Here is a 19,727-nt window from a genome sequence, read left to right as displayed (position 1 = left end):
CTTTTTTAAAAAAGCTGTTATTTTGATCCTAATTTTACCAACTCAATTACAGTACTGGAATATGCTCAAAGAAAATATACAAGGGAGTCACTTTCCAAGCTCAAATTATCTCACTAACTAATGTTGATGGTAACACATTTAGCCACAGTAATTTACATGGCAGTTGAATCACTGTGCAAAAAGCAAATCTTTTGGCTTATCCTTTGATAAGCCAGAAAAGCATAAACATACCAAAAGAATATGAAGAAACAGTTACCAATTTTAAGAAAAGTTGAATAAGCTAGATAGAATCTAGGAAGAAAGAACAGCAAGTAAATCTTCTTATTTATAAAAGAATTTACTAAAATTTCATGCATGTGGTCTGCACCCCCATTTAACAGTCTGATGCCTGAAAAAAATCTGCATACAATCAGAAATTGGTAATGGACTGTGAGGACAGAGGTTGTTATCTCTGGTTAGAGGGTTCAAGTGAAAGTTTCAAAATGGGAGAAGGGAAAGGAAAGAGAAATAAAGGAAAGAAGGGAAATTTATATAGATGGAATATTTTAAGAAGTTTTTATTGCAAATCATTTGGGCTTATTTCTGGTAACTGAGCTGTGCATGTATCAGCAATCTTTATCTCTTAAAGAAAAACAAGTAATAATAAAAAATAACTGATGCTTTCCATTATCAGTTCTGTACTTTGATGCTGAGGGAATTAATAGCTAGAATTCAGTCCTATGAGGCTGTTAAGGCAATTTATTAAACTCATAACTTTTCTAAATGCTAGCAAGCTTGAGCACATCTTGATTCAGAGCCAATTTCTGACTTAGAACATTGTTCTTTTCATCTAGTCACTTCAACAACCCATGCTTGGGAACAATCATGTCACTGATGCACTCCTTCAATTAGTTTAATTAGCTCAAAAGGAATACTGTAAAATCTGTGAAATAAAAAAATCACAAACAATATTACATCTTGCTTTTTCTGTCAAACTGTAACAGAAGACCTTCAACTTTTACAATTTCTATATTTTTCTTCTTACAGAGCTGCTAGAAAAGATCCTAAGAAGAGAGGAAGAATTAGGATCCCTACAGGTATACCTTCTATTAAATTAACTAACTTCACTTCTTGTGACTTCTAAAATTTTAAAATTGTTTTACAGCATCATGATTTTTAAAACTTGCATGTACCTTAAAGTCAGCTTTGGAAACACATGCAGCCAAATACTGGCTTTGTACCTAGTGAGATTCACAGTGGAGATTCTGCCTGCTAGAATTAGAGAAGATTAAAGCAGTTAGCATTTTGCTATGAGTCAATGAATCTAGTCTCTCAATGAAAAGAATGCCTTTTCTTTTAAGTTATTCTCTTTATGCCATACTACTGGTTTCATTGAAAATGTACATGAATTAGTACAAATCTGAATGCAAAACTGCAAAAATGCTTTTTATTCTACTTTTTTGGATAGATTAGATGTTTTAGAATGTGTTGTTTTCTTCCATTACTTAATTAAAATCTTTTACTTTCCATTTTAATCAAAGGCAGTATTTTAAATGTCTAAAACATTAAATGTTTGTCATTTAAGGGAACAGTTGTTTATATGCTAGAACTTGATACTCTACTGTAAATCCTCATCTAGCAGTCATCTAGTAGTAAAGCTGTTTGTGCTAACTACATTAAATTTGTGCTTTAAATGTAGGGTTTACCTTAGGCTCTGCTTGGAATAGTATTTAAGCATAACAGTCAAGCATAACAGTCAAAGAAAGTATATATTTCTTTGAACTGAAACTGGCTATGTAAAACCAAGCTGGATCTATTATTTAGTGAAGTGTAGGAAGCTAGTGTATGTATTCTTCAGAAAATAGAAAGCTGAAAAGGAATTTTTAAAAAATTTTAAAAGCAGTACCCAGCATGGATGTTGAAAAGGTTAGAAAAAGTGCAAAGAGTGTAACAATGAAGCAGCATTCTAGAACTATACCCGAAGTGGAACATTTGTGAGGGAATTAACCAAGATACAGCAGTTAAGTAAAATAAAATTATGTATTGATCTGAGTTTTGACCATAGGAGTTTGTTTAAAGATATGCCTGCTCTTCTCATGTTTTAAATATAAGGCATTTTGAGGGATAGAGCTATCAAAAGAATCAGTGCAGAAACAGTTTGCTCCAGTAAGAAGCAGCAAATTGCAAGAACCAAAAATTACACAACACACCAATCCATCTGTTTCCTGTTCAAACAAAAATCTTGGCCTAGCTTTCTGGCAGCTCAAGTTCAACAAGGCTAAGAGCTTGTCTGCGCAAGCAGTTTACACAGGTGCATATCTAGTTACATCAATGTAAAAAGATCTCCTTTCATGTGAAGCAGGTCTGTATTTGCTTTCATGTGAATCACTATAGTTGACAAATTGTTCTAATGATTTTACTTCAGATTGAATGAAGAGTAATTTTATATTGGAGAAAGTTGTGTCATAATAGTATATTGTGATGTATATATGTACTTGCATGTATTTCTGGTGGTCCTTCATATTCCTTATTAGATTGTTTTATGCCTTTCTCTAACTTACGGTGTTATCTAAATGTGTGACTTGTATTTCACTGTCTGCTATTTTCTTGTATTCAAATGCTTGATATAGCTAGTTTTTGCTTCTCTGTTTGGACATACTTTCCTCAAAGTACTTAGAAAAAAACATCTCTTATTTTTTTAGATAGTATTATGTCCAATATGTCAATTGGTCAGTATGTTTCAAAAAGATCCCCTTCTGGGATGCTCAATTACAGCTTCTGTGGAGAGAGAAATGCAGGAACCTCTCGTGTTCATACTCAGAAATTTCTACTAGATTTTATGTCCTTATTATTGCAGTGGCTGCACAAAGCTGCATGTTAGTCTGTGTACATTACAACAAAGAAGTCCAGTTTGAGCACTGTTTATAAATAGAGCTAAGGCTCATTCAGCAATATCTCAGACCACTTGTCTATACCTCAAGGAGTTATACCTGGCACTTTGTCTTGGACACAACAAATGAACTAGAAGATAGCAGACTCTAGGCGTGGCAATTCCTTCCAAGAAGGTACATAAGAAAATTCTACTATAAGAGTTGTCACTTATATGTCAGTCATGATCTATGTAAGCAAAGATACTTAGATCCATATCAAGGTGATCAGAAGCACTGCAAAGCACGCCAATAAGTATCACAGCATTCATCTTCATTACATGTAATTGGTATTGCAGGCTGTGGCATACAGCAGCCATTTGTGTTCAGTGTACTTCAAAAAGTGGCCTTTCTGAATTCAAATTTCTCGTGTATCTATTCAAAATACAGACTACTTGTAATGAAAATAGACTTCTTTCCCCCCTTTTTTTCCCTCAGTATCCTCTCTAACTGTCTTAATTAGGCCAATTCTTATTCTGTGTTTTTACTACTGCAATCATGACACTGCGGATTTCTTAACTAGCTTACCATCATTGCAGGACTAGGGTATCACCAGCACATGAACAGGTGCAGCTGCAAATTATCCCAATTTGCAGAAAGTGTACCTTGTCATATAATTGTGCTTATTGGAAGCTGAACTTTTTTTTCATTAAAAATCTTCATAAGCTTTATAGCAGTGTAAATCTGTGAAAGGCCTTTTTAATGAGAAGAACCTTGAGTAAGCTTTCAAAAATTACTATAAACCACTTTTCAATGAAACAAAGAAGAAATATATGGTATAGTTTGCATCACTGGGGACAAGGCACTATCCTTACCAAAATGTCTAAACCTAATGCAAAAACGTACTAATTGCTCAGTGAACTTTAACTATGTTCACAGAGGACAGAAGTTTAGATCTAGAAAGTGCGCTAGTGTTACTGTACCATTAGATGGAAGATTACCATTCCCTGTTTTCCAAATCTGTCCTCTTCCAGCCATACGAAATGCCTGTTGAATTAACATCCATAGGTACTTTTAGGGGTCCTATTTTAGTGAGTAATAGCCATAAATATCTTAAAAATTCACTTTTGAATTTTCAAATAGTCCTTTCTTTCATGTTTCTTTAGATGGAGCAATGTGATTTTAAGACCACAGCAGAGCAGAACAAGAAAAACAGCCACTAATATGGCACATAAGGGCTCCTTCTCCCACTCCTTCCTTGTTATCTTGTTCCTTAGATGTCCAGCTCATGCAGCCTTTCCAACATTAGATTAAGGAAAGAACAGCAGTAGTTTACTATTGAGTGTCACTGAACTTGAAATATGAAGTTTTCAGCATCATGATACATATGGACCTGAGAAAGAAGTTGAAAAATAATTTCTTGTATCCAAGATCTCCTAAGATTAGAGAGCTTCTGAAAAGGTGTCCAAGAATTATGAGGGTGTTGGTTTTGGTGGGTAATAGGAAGGGTTCATGGTTTCTGCTTTCATTTTAATTGAATGCCTTTTGGCCTCGTGGAATTCCAACCTGCAATGTACAGACCTTCAAAGATATGAACATTGGCCACTGTCCAATTTAAAGTAGGAAAAAGAAAACAAATAAGAGACATTTTCTAGGAGCTCATGGAGTTCTTTTTGAAGTCTGAGAAGTTTCTGTATGCTGCTTGAGCTTTGAGGTAAGCTCTGTAGAGGCCACCAGGAAAATACATTTTTTCTTTCTGAAATCTCTCACTACTCCCAGTCTCACTACTTGATATGCATGTGTCCAGCTGAAAAACATCACAAAATAGTGATGCTTGAAGAAAAATTCTTCCTGAAGAGCTTGGTGTCCCTTTTGCCACTCTCCTCCACTTTCTTTTTCCTTTATAGATCTTTCTGCAGTGCAGAAATTGAAAACTGTAATGTTGTTGCTGCTTTGAAATTTGAAATATTGAGATTAGATTTCATGTGTTCCTCTAGTCAAGGAAAATGTTGTACTGTAACTATCATGACAAAGAGAAAATACTTTAAGTAAATGGTGTGGATTATTATAGCTACATCTTTCTATATTAACCTGTCTGTTTTCTGATACTATGTGGTCAAGATGGAAAGTACATGTAATATATGTGGTTCCTTGATATAGAGCATTTTGGGAAGTAGGAAGCACATGCTTTGGGTGACATCACTTATTTTGTCATGTTGAACTTACTTGGTATGATTGACTAGAAATTTTGTATATTATAAATTTATAATTATATATCTATGTTCTCATACACATGCTCTCTCTGTCTTTACGTACATGTTCATTATAATACAATTTTAGCTTGCAAGGATACTGGATCATTTTGTTATGTTCTCTGTTATGCCACTCCAAGAAACTCACTGCTTTTCTTACCTCATAGGAAGAAAAAAAAAGCCTCAAGTTACAGGGTTTTAATCGCAACAAAAACATCACCCTTGCTTTCCTGAAAATACTATGCTATGCGTAGTAACTGTTTTTTGATTAGATTAAGTTAAACGCACATTTCTTATCATGTATTATCCACAAGTTGGACCTTGCTTCTATAACACCATACAAAATGCTGAATCTTAATTTGAAAATGTAAATATAAATATTGATAATGTGTAAATTACTCATGGTAAATTTCCTTATACATTACATGCTAGTTTTCACAGATTTATCGCAAAGATTCTAAGTGTTGTTTATTCTACCTTTGGAATCATCCTACTAATGTCATGCTCATTATACGACTTTGTTTTTCCTTTTTGATTGAAGGTATTTTTATGTAAATTACTGTTCGTTATCACCACAAATTTGAGACCTGTAAATATCATCATCTTCATAGTTATGAGTTTGTTTTCTGTTGCAGAGTCTTTGAATAAGTATTTGAAAATAAGTGTCTGCAACAGCTAGTGCAATTTTGTGGAGGAATAAGTATTTCAAAATGAATATTTTTTACATTTACATATAATATTTTTTGTCTCAGTGTTTTTCATGTACTGAGATAGTCTGTATCCCAGACCAGCTTACAAGAAATATTAAAGACTGTTTGTATGTTAGCCTCAGTTTTCCGAGCAAAAATTTTGGTGATGTTCAGTAAACTTTTATCTATGTAGCATTGCACTTTGGGTCCCTGACTTCCATTGTGATGGGTACTGAAAAAAAGTATCTTACTAGACAGTCTGAAATTAAGGACTAAAGGACCTTATATTATCCTAATTTCACTGATGAGAAGTGAAAGCACAGATGAAATAAATCTATAGGAAATCTGCAACATGGATCTGGATTTTTTGATTTTCAGCTCTTAGATGTAAGACACAAGTCTCTCTTTGTTTAAAAAAGGGTACAACTAAAATTATTTTTGTCTAATTTTTAAAAACCTACCTCTTTGAAATCAGAGTCTGTAACTGAAGTGGTAAGAGGAGTACATTTTTTCTTTCTCTGTCTCTTTTTGTATTTACCATCAGTTTCTGCAAAGAGAGTTTAATCATTTAATTTGGTCAGTCTGTTTGAGGTTTTTCTTCTACCATGCTTCTGAATAAAACTATGTTTTTTAATTGAGAAGTGTGAGTCTACACCAGCAAATTAGCAGAGGAACTTGCACAACTGTGGTGTATGAAATAATTTTAATTCAGATTTTAAATTTATTTTACTTGCACTGTTTTCAGCTGCATTGTGCATGATGTTCCAACATCAACTAGTTTTAGTGGCATCCATTTTTTACTGGCAAAATGTCAGCCTTTTTTTAAACAGTTGTATTTTAATTGTATGCTAGATTTCCATTATACTTGTTCGCACACTTATTTTTCACTCTAGATGTTTTCTTCTACATGCTTTCTGAAAAAGTCTTACTAAGTCTTTTACATATTTTCAAAACCAATCAATCTTTTCCAGGCCATATATATATATGTGTGTGTGTGTGTATATATATATATATTTTTTTTGCTTTCACTTGATACAGGTGTTTTTCCAACAGTATGTTGTCTCACTCTTTCTGCCCATGGTTTAGAATTGTAATCAAAGATGCAACTATTGTAAGCTGCTGCTGAAAATTAACTTCAGTTCCATCCTAACGATTGTTTAGTGAATGAATTTTAAATGCTTAACTGGGCTAAATATTACAAATGTGTGTTTTCTTCAAAAGATTGTGAGTTAACATTAGCTATTTAGTAATTCAAGTGATACTGGCCTTATACAAATATATTAATCAATTCACACATTCAGTTAGTATCTTTTTAAGTTATCTGAGACAATAACAACTCCAAAAGTCATTGTAACTCATTTTTCACCTAATTAAAAAAAAGAAAATAGAAAGAAAAAAAAGGAAAAGAAAGAAAGAAAGAAGGAAAACAAGAGAAAATTACTTTTGCAGTCTCTCAAATGACAAGAATAAGTTCTGGCTCCCAGTTTCTTCTATTGATCTAAGAAAATTTTGTTACAACTACTGTTTCCAAAACAATGAATGCAAATCAGAATTATTTAAATCTCTGGATTTTAGCTATGTTTTCCCCGCTCCAATAGACTATTAGCCTTTAGCAGTGTACACAAACTGACAGTCTGTTTTATTTCTTGCTGTCTGAACTACTAAAGCAGTGATGCTAACAGATGAGTTCTGCCACTCCATGTTTTACACGTTGTTTCTGGGATTTTTTTTTTTCCCTGTATAAAGTGACTTAGTTAAGCTCCTTTTGTTTGCTTTCTCCTGTTCTGGAAAATAAGGTGATCAGCTCCTGAACAGAAGGAGAAAAGGGTCACAGAAGTCTCCCCACAGTCATGGGGAGTTCTGTTGTTACAGAAGTTAGAACTTATGCCTAATTCATTATGGCCATCTGAAACTATTACAAAGAGCAGGTCTGTCATGTGTACTATTAATCAGACATACTTTTGGCATGCTCATAGCTTTCAGGGTTCTCGTAGAAGTTATGTCCAGCTGAGGGATTAAAAAAAAAACATTGTATAAAGATTAGTTTTTTGCAATATGAACGTTATAAGTCTTATGAGCCACATAAGGTCATAATGAAAGAAGGGTATATGAGAACAGAAAGCAGGATATGCTTCAGTTAAAAAGGTTCTAATACCTGTCTGGAGAGATAAATCAGCATATCAAATGGCATTTTTGTAATTCTGCTTCATATATTCTCACAAATATCTAGTGCCATGTGATGTAAATTCTGTATTTCATTATATTAATCAGTAAGGAAGAAAAAAGATAGTGAAGTACAATTTTTTTTTGTGGGTCCACTACAGTTCAAGGATCAGTTTGAGGCCTAATACTGAGGTAAGCGCTTCATAAAAGGAGAGGTTTACCAAAGTAGGCATTTTTTTCAGTGCGTCTCTAGAATTCTGTAGAAAATCAGGAAACAACCAACAATTGCAGAAATTAACCTGCTTTGTTGCAATCATTTTTACCCGTTAGGGAAAGACCAAAAAAATTTTTTATAATTCTTAGCCTAATTCACCCAGAGAGGAAAAACCTCCAACTCTCCCATGCTTTGAAAAAGCTAATAGCTGAGTAAGGTAAGAATTCCTATAATCTATTAATGGTCAAGTTCTGTAATTGTGGCCTTACCTAAACATTTGAATATATGGTCTTTCAATTCCTTAAAATATTGTACCTAGTTAGGATGTGGTAACAGTGCCATAGTACATTATCTTGATATTTACTAGCTTAATATTTTTCTTAAAATTACTACTGGAGTTAAATAGAATGAATGTTAAAATGTGTGCATTTTTTAAATCCTTACTGTATAAGCAGTGAAAGAGAATATTTTCAGTTTACCAGATTTTCTGAACAGTACAAGTTTTATATTTAGTGATGGATTAAAACTGAAACAAGCTTATTAATTTGCTTTTTTGTCTAACATTGGACTTTGTCATCTGGTTATTAAAAAAACAGTCTTTCTTCAGAGATATTTCTGAATAATTGAATAATACTATGTAATTTATTTTTTAATTTTGTAAAGAATTGCCTCAGAGGAAACTAAAACTCATTTGCAGAGGTCCAGGCAATTACTGCAGTCCCTATCCAGTGGGATTTGTACCTACTAGCAAGAAATAAAATGAAACCTTTTCATAATTGTTGACTTATATTCTATTTATATTCCTTAATTTCTAACTGCATCTTCTGCTTTATTTGTAGGAGCGTATTAAGGCCCTAGAAATGGTAAGTTTCTTGAATTTATTTTCAAACCTGTCACAATGAGATTGCTGCTAATTTTTCCAAATTATTAAGTACATTATTTTAATGTATTTTTAAAAAGAGTTTCAGCTCTCACTGTTTAACTTTCATGTCAATTTTAAGTGAATAAAGATACATATGATAGTTACAAACTGCACTCTTCTTATAGGTTTTTGCTATGGTATTTGAGTGCCAGTTATATAACATATAGTCTAATGTAGCTTTCCTGTACAGCTCGATCCTCATCCTATCTCTGGGTGAGAAATGTAATAGAACTGAGCCATATAAAGGATGCTATTGTTCTACTGCTGACAGATAATTCAAATAATTGAAGTCCATGTAGCAGATCTAATCCTTCCAGTGAGAGTTGTTTGCTTTCTGCATGTTTACACTGGAAGGTGCAGACAGAATCAGTTCATCTGCCCATGTGAACACTAGAACTAAAAACATAGAGGAATATGATTTTGAGATACTAAGTTGCTTGGACATAAACTTCAATGTGTCCAGGTACTGTGAATGAATACTGCTGGGTTATACAGATGTCTCAAGCTAATGTCTACATGGCATCCAGCTGACACTGTACTCCACCATGTGGACTTCTTGGCTAGCCCTAGCATTTCTGCACCATGCTTTTTTTCTCTTATGTAGGCATGTGCATTGTGATACCGTACAAGAGAATTTATCAGGCCTTTAATTTCTTTTTATTGGAAATCTAGAAGATTGCATCTAAAGAAACCAGTGCTGAGACAATATCAAGGCTGCAAATTTAAACTCTTCAGATTTATTTGTGCAACATTATTTCATCTTCCTTATCCTGTGATAGTTTGTGCATCTGTAAAGAGAGCTTAACCTGCTTCAGGTTTCAGAAACATATTTAAAATATTTTGAATATGTTTAACCAGCTTGCATCCACATATAAAAGGTCCTTTGAAAATCAGAGTGCAGGGTTGGAACTCCTTCCCTGTGGGAATAGGGAACTAGTGTTCAAATTCAGAGTCCTGGCACTTCACATAGTGCTGTGTGAAGGCAAAATGTAGCCAAGACATTAGTCCTGCTTAGGAGCATCTCTCCGTTACAGTTTGCTTACATGACATTCGTTCAGGCATGTATCCTCTGGCATATGGAGTACTGTGTCCAGTTCTGGGCTTCCCAATGTAAGAGAGACATGGAGCTACTGGAGTGAGTCCAACAGAGGGCTACTAAGATGATGAAGGGTCTGGAGCATCTCTTCTATGAGGAAAGGCTGAGAGAGCTGGGACACTTTAGCCTAGAGAAGAGAAGACTGAGGGAGGATTTTATCAATGTGTGTAAGTATCTGAAGGGAAGGTGTAAAGAGGATGGGGCCAACCTCTTCTCAGTGGTGCCTAGTGGTAGGATGAGAGGCAATGGGCACAAACTGAAAGACAGGAAATTCTGTGTAAACATGAGGGGCAAATTCCTTACTGTGAGGGTGACAGAGCACTGGAACAGGCTGCCCAGAGAGGTTATGGAGTCTCTGTCCATAGAGATACTCAAAAGCCTCCTGGACACCATCCTGAGTAACATGTTCTAGGTGACCCTGGTTGAGTTAGAGGGGTTGATCTAGATGATTTGCAGAGGTCCCTTCCAACCTCAACCATTCTGTGATTCTGTGATTCATTTCTCGTGAACCGTGAGTTAAACTGCTTTGTGCCTTCCTAGTTTTGGCATAGCCAGAGGGTAATTTCTTGCAAATAGCACTATTTAATGCAAATTCAATCCACGTTCTGTGACACAGTTTCTATTTTTTGGAAGCTTTTCTTTTTTAAAAATATCAATCTCTTCTAGTTTAGAAAAAAAAGTATGGGAAGACTTGTTACTAAATTTTGTCTAGATAACGTATGTGGATTATTATCACTAAAATATCATTTTCTTTATTAATGCAAGTTGAGAGGTAACATCTGGATGCAAGTTTGTGGTGTGGAATCCAGCTTGAAATCAATCACTGCTTTCATTATTACTGACATAGGAAGATGTGTGATGTTAAGGCCTGAGATCGCAGGCAAGAAAAGTATGGTCATCAGTAAGGCTGTTGCTCCCAAGGCAATATTTTTACTTTGGGCATAAAGTTCTTTTTATGATGTTTGGTAAATCATTTAAACTGATATTTTCACAGGCAGTTAATAATTTTATGTTTCTCTCTTTCTGGGTTACTGACCTTCTGATTCTTTAGACCTGATTTTCAGAAATGCTGAGCTGTAGTAATAGCTAAATTCAATGTCAGCTTCACAATATATATATTGTTAAGTAAATTCAAACGTCAGGTGTTAGATAGCTGATAGTGAATACTGCAAAATCGTAATTTTAACCTTTTTATCAGTTCCAGTGCTCTGAGGATAGTGGCATTCTCTCTCACCTTTTCCTTAACAGATCTTAAAAAACACACAGAGAGTAATACTTATACTCTTTCAATGAGCTGTGATAGAAAAGCCCTGGAGGAAAAGAATGATGAAGACTTATTGTTTAAGGGATAGATAAGAATCCTGCCATTTACAGTTTGTACATGTATATAGCTGTACATCTATGCAGCATTTATAGCAATGAATACATGATTGTTAAAGTACTGATATTTAATTTTCTTGCTGGCTGTTATCAGAGTGCTACAGCAGTGCAGGCAAAAAGTACAACCTAAGTCACACAGTTTATGATTTGATTCAAGTATAGAGAATGGAAATGGGATAGACACTTAAGAAATTAAATTCAAAATGAAACAAAATTCTTAGGAGAGCATTGTGTAGACAACATTATCTTAGAAGAATTTGGAAGGAAAGGTAGTTCACATGACTTGGAAGATACATAAAAGGACAAGAGCAACATGCAAAAAGACATGCATGCAAGCTAGGCAAAATGCATAGGAAGCTTCAGATCTCCAGGGTTAAGTCTCTGAAGTTTCTAAATGGAACTGTTGATTTGCTGGGTTAGGAAGTTCATCTGAATTTTTTTTCCAGAATATTCTCATTCTGCCTGAGACTGGGAAGAAATTGATCTGCATAAGAATACATGAAGTTTTGTACAGGACTGTCTGAAATCAGCAGAATCCTCTTACAGACACTTTTAAAATAATGTTTACCCTGCAGGTACCTTTTGAGCAAAAGAAAACCAAGTGGATCTAACAATAAATGCATAAAGAACATTTAAGAACAAAGAGTTCTTTAATCTCTAGCTCTGTTCTAAGCAATGACCTGAAAGCTGTGGCTTGATGTACATAATTTGAAATCTGTGTGTGGCAGCCCACTCTCCTTCCTTTCTTTAATATCTGTCTCATTTCTGCCTCCTGCAGTTTCCAGTAAAATGTTGGTGTAGCAATGTGATGAACTTGGCAACGTAGGCAAAAAGGATTTCTGAAAGAAGTGTAAAAAGAGCCTAGGCAGATCCATTTCAGAGCTCTGGGTGAATAACCCTTCTCTCTATAGTAAGAGTCCTGAAAAAAAAATATTTTGGAACTAAGAAAAGCCAAGTTTGTTAGATTGTAAGCTAAGATAATGAACTTTTTAAGCAGTTAAAGCTCATAGTGAGTAGGTAAGATGGAACAGGAGTAAAGAGAGGTCTTTGAGCAAATCTCTTTCTACCTACTATGTCTTTGCAGGGCAGGTCCTTGCTTTCAGATTCAGTTTAGTCTAATTCAGTGATTTTATGAGTTGTAACAACCTCTTCTTCCCAAGTTCCCTCTTATACTTTAGAAGGCCCTTTGCATCATCTCTGAGACCTGCCAGCTCCTTCTCTCAGCAGTTTTTTTGAGCTGGAAGCTACATTCCCTACCCCTTACTTGTACTCTCTGCCATGCCACCAATTTCTTGAACCTTCTGTCCCCTGAGCAAACTCATTTGGTTCCCAAGGAAAGTGCAATATTGCCAGCCTCCTTCAGGACATGATATCTGACCCAACCTTAAAGAAACTCATGTATTAGCTGAGAACAAATAGTATCTGTTATAAAAAGCTTTTTATAAAAAGTTTTTTTGGGGTTATTTTTCTTCAGTCTGATTCTACAGTCTGGTTCACTAGATATCTGTGGAACTAGTTGTTCCAGCAGGATACACAAAGCAGGACAGGAGAAGAAGCTATGAGAAAAGAAGGAAGAACAGGGGCTACTTAGCCAGACCCACTGCTGAATGTGAAAGGGGTAAAGGAACAAGGTCCATTCATGTTGGTGGGTGTAATCATCCCCCAACTTCAATACTTGAGAAGTACCAAGGGAGATGCCTGAGTAAGTACTACAGGAAAACTGAAGTTTTAAGTACCTGAAGATTATGCACTTGTTTTGTTTGGATTTTTTTTTTTGTTTATTTGTTTAATGTTCTTTAATACACAGGATTTAGTTACTACATAGCTTTTAAAAAGTATTTTTGCTAGTTACTTTAGTAATCAATTGTGTAGCTTGATATTTTGCCAGAATGAATATGAATTATCTTCAAATAAAGTGTTTAAAGTGTTTTAGTTCTTGGGTGTACCTTAGTTCTTACAAAACTACAGGTTTTGACTCTATGTTATTTCCAGACAAAAATGCATGGTTTTTCTTGGGGGGGAGGGGGAGGTCTGTATTGCTTTCTTTGCAGCTACAATGAGAAATACATCTAATTATCATAAAGAAGTAAAGGTGCCTTTAGCAGGTGCAGGCTTTGCTAATATGATGTAGTTGTAACCTCAGCTGCAAGTTATATTTTTCTGCCTTAATGGCACTGACTTAAAAGACAGGAAAGTTTTATTTAAATCAGTCATGCCAGTTATTCCACTGAAGTTATTCCAGTGGACATGTGTGTTATATTTTCCTCAATAGATGAGATGGCTTGTTGTTTTCAGCAGAGAACTCAGAAATGAGGACATCACTTGCTTGGAATATTTGGGTCAGACTTTTCAGGACATGATTCTGTTTTTTGTTACAATGTCATGAATTTAGGATAACTCTAGTTATTCTGTAAAATAGTTGTTTTATATAAATGATCATACTGCAAAGGAGATTTGTGTGTTTTGTTGTAACTGTTACTTTATGTTCGTGAAAGTAAGATTTTGAATACCAGTAATACAGATATCTATGTGCACATACACTTTGCAATGTTAGAACTATGAGTTTCTTATACAGTAGCAGTAGGCTAAAAGTTCATCAGTTTTCTGATTAATCACCATTCTAGAACAAGGATTGGAAGGATAACAATGCTCAATGTATTTTGCAGAGAGTATATGCCTGCCTTACACTGTTATTTTTATGATACATGCAAACTCTCCCTCTTTTGTTCTCCTCTATCTGTTTTCCATCAATAAGCAAATCTTGCAATTAGCTCTGATGACTTTCCTGGCCTTCATACTTTGTAGCTATGAATGTTTAGGAAATCTTTAAGGGTTAACAGTCTTTTCTCTTTGGTCTGCTTCCATGGTGTCTTGCCAGAACTGACATCACATCAAAGGCCTTCTAGTTCTTCTAGAACGCAGCTGTTCTTTGATCTTACAAAAATGACCGGGAGAGGAGCAGTGTTCTGAGATGCTCTGTCCTGCCTGCCTCACCCTTTCCTTTCCTTTCATCAGTGAGCTGGTGTGTCACATCCTTTTGCTGGTGGTGTAGTACTTTCCCAAGATTCATTAATTCCTTCCTCTTCTCCCATGAAGTAGCTTTCAGTGTGTAGTAGTGCTCACAGGCTAGTGTTTCTTTTCTCCTGACACTTACCTTCCTCTCCCTTCATCCTTGCTGCTGTGTATACCTCCTACGTAGCTGTTGCTCTTGGTTGAATATCCTGCTTATCCATCCATCCTCTGCCCCTTGGAATTTGACATTTTACTTGTTGTTTGGGGTTTTTTGCTAATAGAGCCACCTTTAGTTTTCTTCCAACATTTTGCTGTCTTTTTCTGTTAAAGAATAAGGTATTTTGTCATTATGATTTTTTTTTAACAATCACCTTTCTCATCCATTCACAGTTATTTCTCGTTTCCTGCCCAATGATGGAATTTAAAGTAGAAACCCAAAATAATAAAATAAATAAATTTATAAGATTCTTCACAACTTTTCTAATGTACATATTCTAGTTAAGGCTATATTCTTGCACAAACTCCAAAAACTAAATATAATGTGTGTGTGTGTGTGTGTGTATTCCTAATGTCACCTCTCTAATCCTCCTTCCCTCAAACCTGATATGCAGCATTAATGTTTCCTCTTTATTAAAAATTTCCTTCATAATGTTGGAAAATTGAATTACTAAATTAATGAGAAATTAGATAACTTCTTATTAGAAAAAATAAATATCCTTGTGCTGAGATTTTGAACTCTAAATTTGAAGATAAATATAATTAAAGATAAATATTATCTTCGTGTGTATTTGTTAAAGAATGTTTAAATTATTGACATAAGAAACTTGCTAAACTGCTTGTGAGAGGCAGTTATGAAATGTAGGTGATGCTCTAAACTTTATTAAATTGCTCTTTCTTTGGAGGTCAGCATGATAGTTTCATATTTAGTTATTGGTTAATAGCCATGGTGCATGTCTAACAGCCTGACTGGATAATAACTTCATAGTTTCTCCCATAATGATATCAGTATTATAATACATTCCCTAAGTATAACGTTCATTTTGATGTTGTGAAGGTATGCCAGGCTTTACAGGTTGCAAGTATTGACCCTCTCTATTAGATTTTAATAAACTGAAGTACTCCTGGTTTCCCAATGGAGAAAGCAAAAAATCTCAGTATAAATCTTTATTACAAAGAAATGCAATTTTTTTAGATATCGAAAGCTATTTCTCTTAGTTTAGGTAGGAGTGCCACTGGAATTTTAAAAGGAGTCTCTGTGTGTTCCATGCTCAGGATTCTCTCTGAAAAGTATGTTTATGAATTCTTTCATAGAATATGGGGGGCTTGTAAGTTGACAAGTAATACACAGATATATATCGTGTAGAATGCAGTTTTCCAAGTTACTTACCACTAAACAAGTTCAAATTATGTTTGACAGCAAACTAAAGCTTAAAATGTTTCTAATGTGCTGGTTCATTATGCTTTTAAATGTTTTATATATAATCAAATCTACAGCCTTAGGAACATAGCTCCACCAGTTGATGCCACAATAAATTTTTCATTCTTTCATTATCATGCACCTTGTCATTATAGTGGAGAAATCTATAAGCCAGATATCTGATTTTATTTTTTTTTCCTACTCTGACACCTTGGTTAAATCACTTTGTATTCCAGTTTCTCTCAACTGTAAAAAGTGAGCAACAATATTTCTTCTTTCCTGTTAAGGGTCTGTTATTATGTTTGTAATGCTTTTTGAAAGGCTTAATGAAATACTGTTAACATAGAAATCATTCATTTAAGTTATACATAATAATTTTTAGTCTGCAGAACTCCAGAAAGTTGAAGATAGCATTCACGAATGACTCAGAACTCTTTACACCCTTAAGAACATCTGTCCAATAGCATTACATTTCTTAACCCACTCTGCCTCATGTGTTATACTTCTTTTAATTTCCTATAAGTATTTCCAAATGTCTTTCTGTTTGATCAAAACTTTAGTAAATGATAAAGAATTGATTCCCAAACTAATTCTATAGACCTCAATTAGTTCTCAGAGCACTGGCTGATGAGGAGAGCTGGATAGCCAAAAGACAGCACTGCCTCCTCCACATTTCCAGGTGCTAGTATGAACCAAAACACTAAGAATTCATGAAATACTTTCCTAATATTTTTCTATTTGAAAAATTTGTGTAGTTACCACAGGGATGTTATGTACTCATGAATGAGAGAAGAGATTGCCCATCTGACTGCAAATGGGAAAGGAAGCATCCATGAAGCTTTTCTGATTAAAATATGGCCTACCCTATGCAAAAACATCTGGACTCTAAATTCAAAGTTCAGTTATTTTGGCATTTGCATTGCTTTCTCATTCAGATTCCCATGTTAACAAAGATCTTTTGTTTTTCGTTACTATAAATGCAGTTTCAGCTTTAAAAACAATGTAGTGTAATGAAATCAGTTGAACTTCTATGTTGTGTAACTTGATAAATTTATGTATGTTTAGCTTTTTTTTCAGGCAGTGTGATTTTTTTTAGTGTGCTCTACTGTGAAAACATCAAAACAAAATTGTATAGTTGGAGTAATGATATAATTGGAATATAATGATACAAAATATTTATCTTATTTTCTCTTGAAGTTCCCATACACTTACAATATACTAGGTCATAGACTGTCCCAACTGTCATGGAATTTGGTATGTGAGGGTCAAGAAAAATGTCTTAAATAGAGCCACACCCTGTATAAAATAAGAATTTACCTAATGCGATGTATTCTGCATCTCTTGTGATGCCAAGATCACTGACTTTATAAGGTATCCGTCTAGTGCTGTTAGCAGCTGGGACTGCATAGATTCAGAGATGTTAAATTGGAAAGCAAAGAATACTTTAAAAGCTGTGTAACTGCTGGATGCATCCTATTCTTGCTATTTAGGTATTCAACATGCTAAGTTCATTTTAAAAAAAAAAGCCACTGTAGGTCACCTTTAACATTACATCTTTCATATGAATTGTAACTGCCTGCTGAAATGCATTGCTGTCAGTTTAAATTATAGTTGCATTTAATCTTTTTATGGGTATTCTTTGGGGATTAGCTAACTGATACTTAAGTCAGCTCTAATTTTCAAAAATATCTGTACTATACAGATAGCCATTTGTTTTTACCTACCTCAGAAAAGAAAGGAACACTGTACATGAAGTCCGTAAAGTTTAGTTTCTGGTTTATGTTTATGTTTTCAATATATTGACTATAAAGCCAAAGTTTATATACAAACCAGCTTTGATTTGTTTGCGTATAGCATTGCAGCTTTGAGACTAAAAATAAAATGTGTGGCTGATTTTGATTTAGATCTATTCCCTTGAGACAGTGTGAAACTGTCTATCACAAAGAATACATCAGTATAGCAGGATTAACTGTTCACATGCACTTTAAGCATCAAAGTATTTGTATGAAGTCATGGAAAATGAGTAATTTGTTTTATCATTCTCTGTGAGAATATGGGATGCCCCCTTTAAAAATAAATAATCTTTATTTTAAAAACAGAAAGATTAATAACACTCTATGGAAGAGTCTGCTGTTAAGTAAAATACCATGAATCCAGCCTAAGTCAGTACAGTTGGTGTTCCTTCCTGTTATCAGTAACATCAGTGAACTATATCAGTACCTTCTGTTCCCTGTTAAATAATGAACAGACAGATGTGATTGCTCTCTTTAGGATTATTTGCCTTATGGCATATAGCTTTCCAGTTTCTGGGAAAAACGTTAACAGTACTTAATTGCCCTCTACATCAGGTGTTCACAACATCCTTTTTTGCATTTTATCTGAATGACTAAATCCGTGTCTTCTAATAGAGTAGAGTATAGTCATTAATGATACAAGTGTGGCATTTGATGTGTGTTGATCTGCTTTCAAGATTACATTTAATAATGTAGCAATAGCTTCAAGTGATTAATGAAACCAAGCTGAGGCACAGCTTCTTTTTATTTTATTTTATTTTTTCACAAAAAGCATGTGGAGTAAGGGGGATGGATATGCTTAGGAGACTTTTGGGGAGAACAAATGATGAGCATCTTCCTTAACTTTACTTATAGAATGTGCTTATGAGAGCTTTTCTTAGCATTGATATTTACAGAATTTACAGATATTTACCTGAGATGCTGTTATGTTGAGACCAGATCACAGATTTGATTTATAAAAAGCAAAAATTTTCATAGTTGTAAAAAAATACTATAAACTTAAGTATACATGTTGAGGAACTTCTACATTAAATGTATCCTGTGTTCCAGACAAATTTATTTCAACCCTGTATGACATGCAAATGTATATTGTCCTGCAGTTGAAAAGTGCATCACCTTAGCAAAATACATTAGGTAATATATACCATAAGCTCAAAATATTTATGATTTGATTTGACCAAGAAAAGAGACAGGGTTAGGTTATTTGTTTCCTATGGGGAAGGAGGAGTTTGTCATGCTTGTATGTTTGTGTAGCAGAGAAGACGACTGTTTTTTCTTGGAGGGGAGGAAGAGTTGTGCTACTCAAAGTCAATAACTTTGTGGTAAGTGTCCCTGTTTAACTCTAGTATGACTGCTGAATATTAGGATTCAATATTTTGATTCACATATAGTTAAATTTTCTCTCCATGAAAGAAAATAGATATTTTTAATGTATAAAAGGATATCTACATTATTGTATGTGAAAATCACTTTGAAAAATATCTATAGGCCTACCTGATTGCACCCTGAAAATATGAAGAATCTGTTGTATATATTCATTAGTAATGTATATCTACAAATGCTATTTTTTTTTTTCTGGTAAAGAGCCAGATATATTACAGGAAAAATATTTTTTTCTTCTTAAGAAATTATTCAATTATGAAATTTGTAAGTAAAAAAAATCATTATAAGTGCAGTTTTAGTTTATAATACAGGACTTCTTACAAAGATAGAATTTTAATTTTGGTCAGGCTATGGCTAGCCAATTAAAAAATCTATTTATCCACATTCTTCATGCAGCTGATGAGAAAGAAGAAAATATAATTTTACTTCCTGTAAAAAGTAATTACATGTATTAATTCTGACTTGGAATTTTGTAAAACTGATTCTAACTGGCCCTACTTTATTCACAGGGAAACAGCACAAGTACTCACCTTCCTATCCTTTCAAGATTTTTTCAGGAT

General features: G+C 34.2%; 1 protein-coding gene across 1 annotated transcript in view; it reads left to right on the top strand.

Moving 5' to 3' along the window:
- CEP128 (centrosomal protein 128) overlaps positions 1–19,727 on the top strand; it is a 129,503-nt gene that overhangs the window by 89,860 nt on the left and 19,916 nt on the right. Inside the window, exons 19-20 of the mRNA XM_062577300.1 lie at positions 1,027–1,076; positions 9,004–9,027. Of these exons, the coding sequence (XP_062433284.1) occupies positions 1,027–1,076; positions 9,004–9,027 (74 nt within the window). The remainder of the gene's footprint in view (positions 1–1,026; positions 1,077–9,003; positions 9,028–19,727) is intronic.

Source organism: Rhea pennata, chromosome 5 (assembly GCF_028389875.1).
Source record: "Rhea pennata isolate bPtePen1 chromosome 5, bPtePen1.pri, whole genome shotgun sequence".
In the NCBI taxonomy this organism is placed as follows: domain Eukaryota; kingdom Metazoa; phylum Chordata; class Aves; order Rheiformes; family Rheidae; genus Rhea; species Rhea pennata.
Note: the sequence above shows the minus strand (reverse complement) of the source record. Positions and strands in the feature narration are given on the sequence as shown.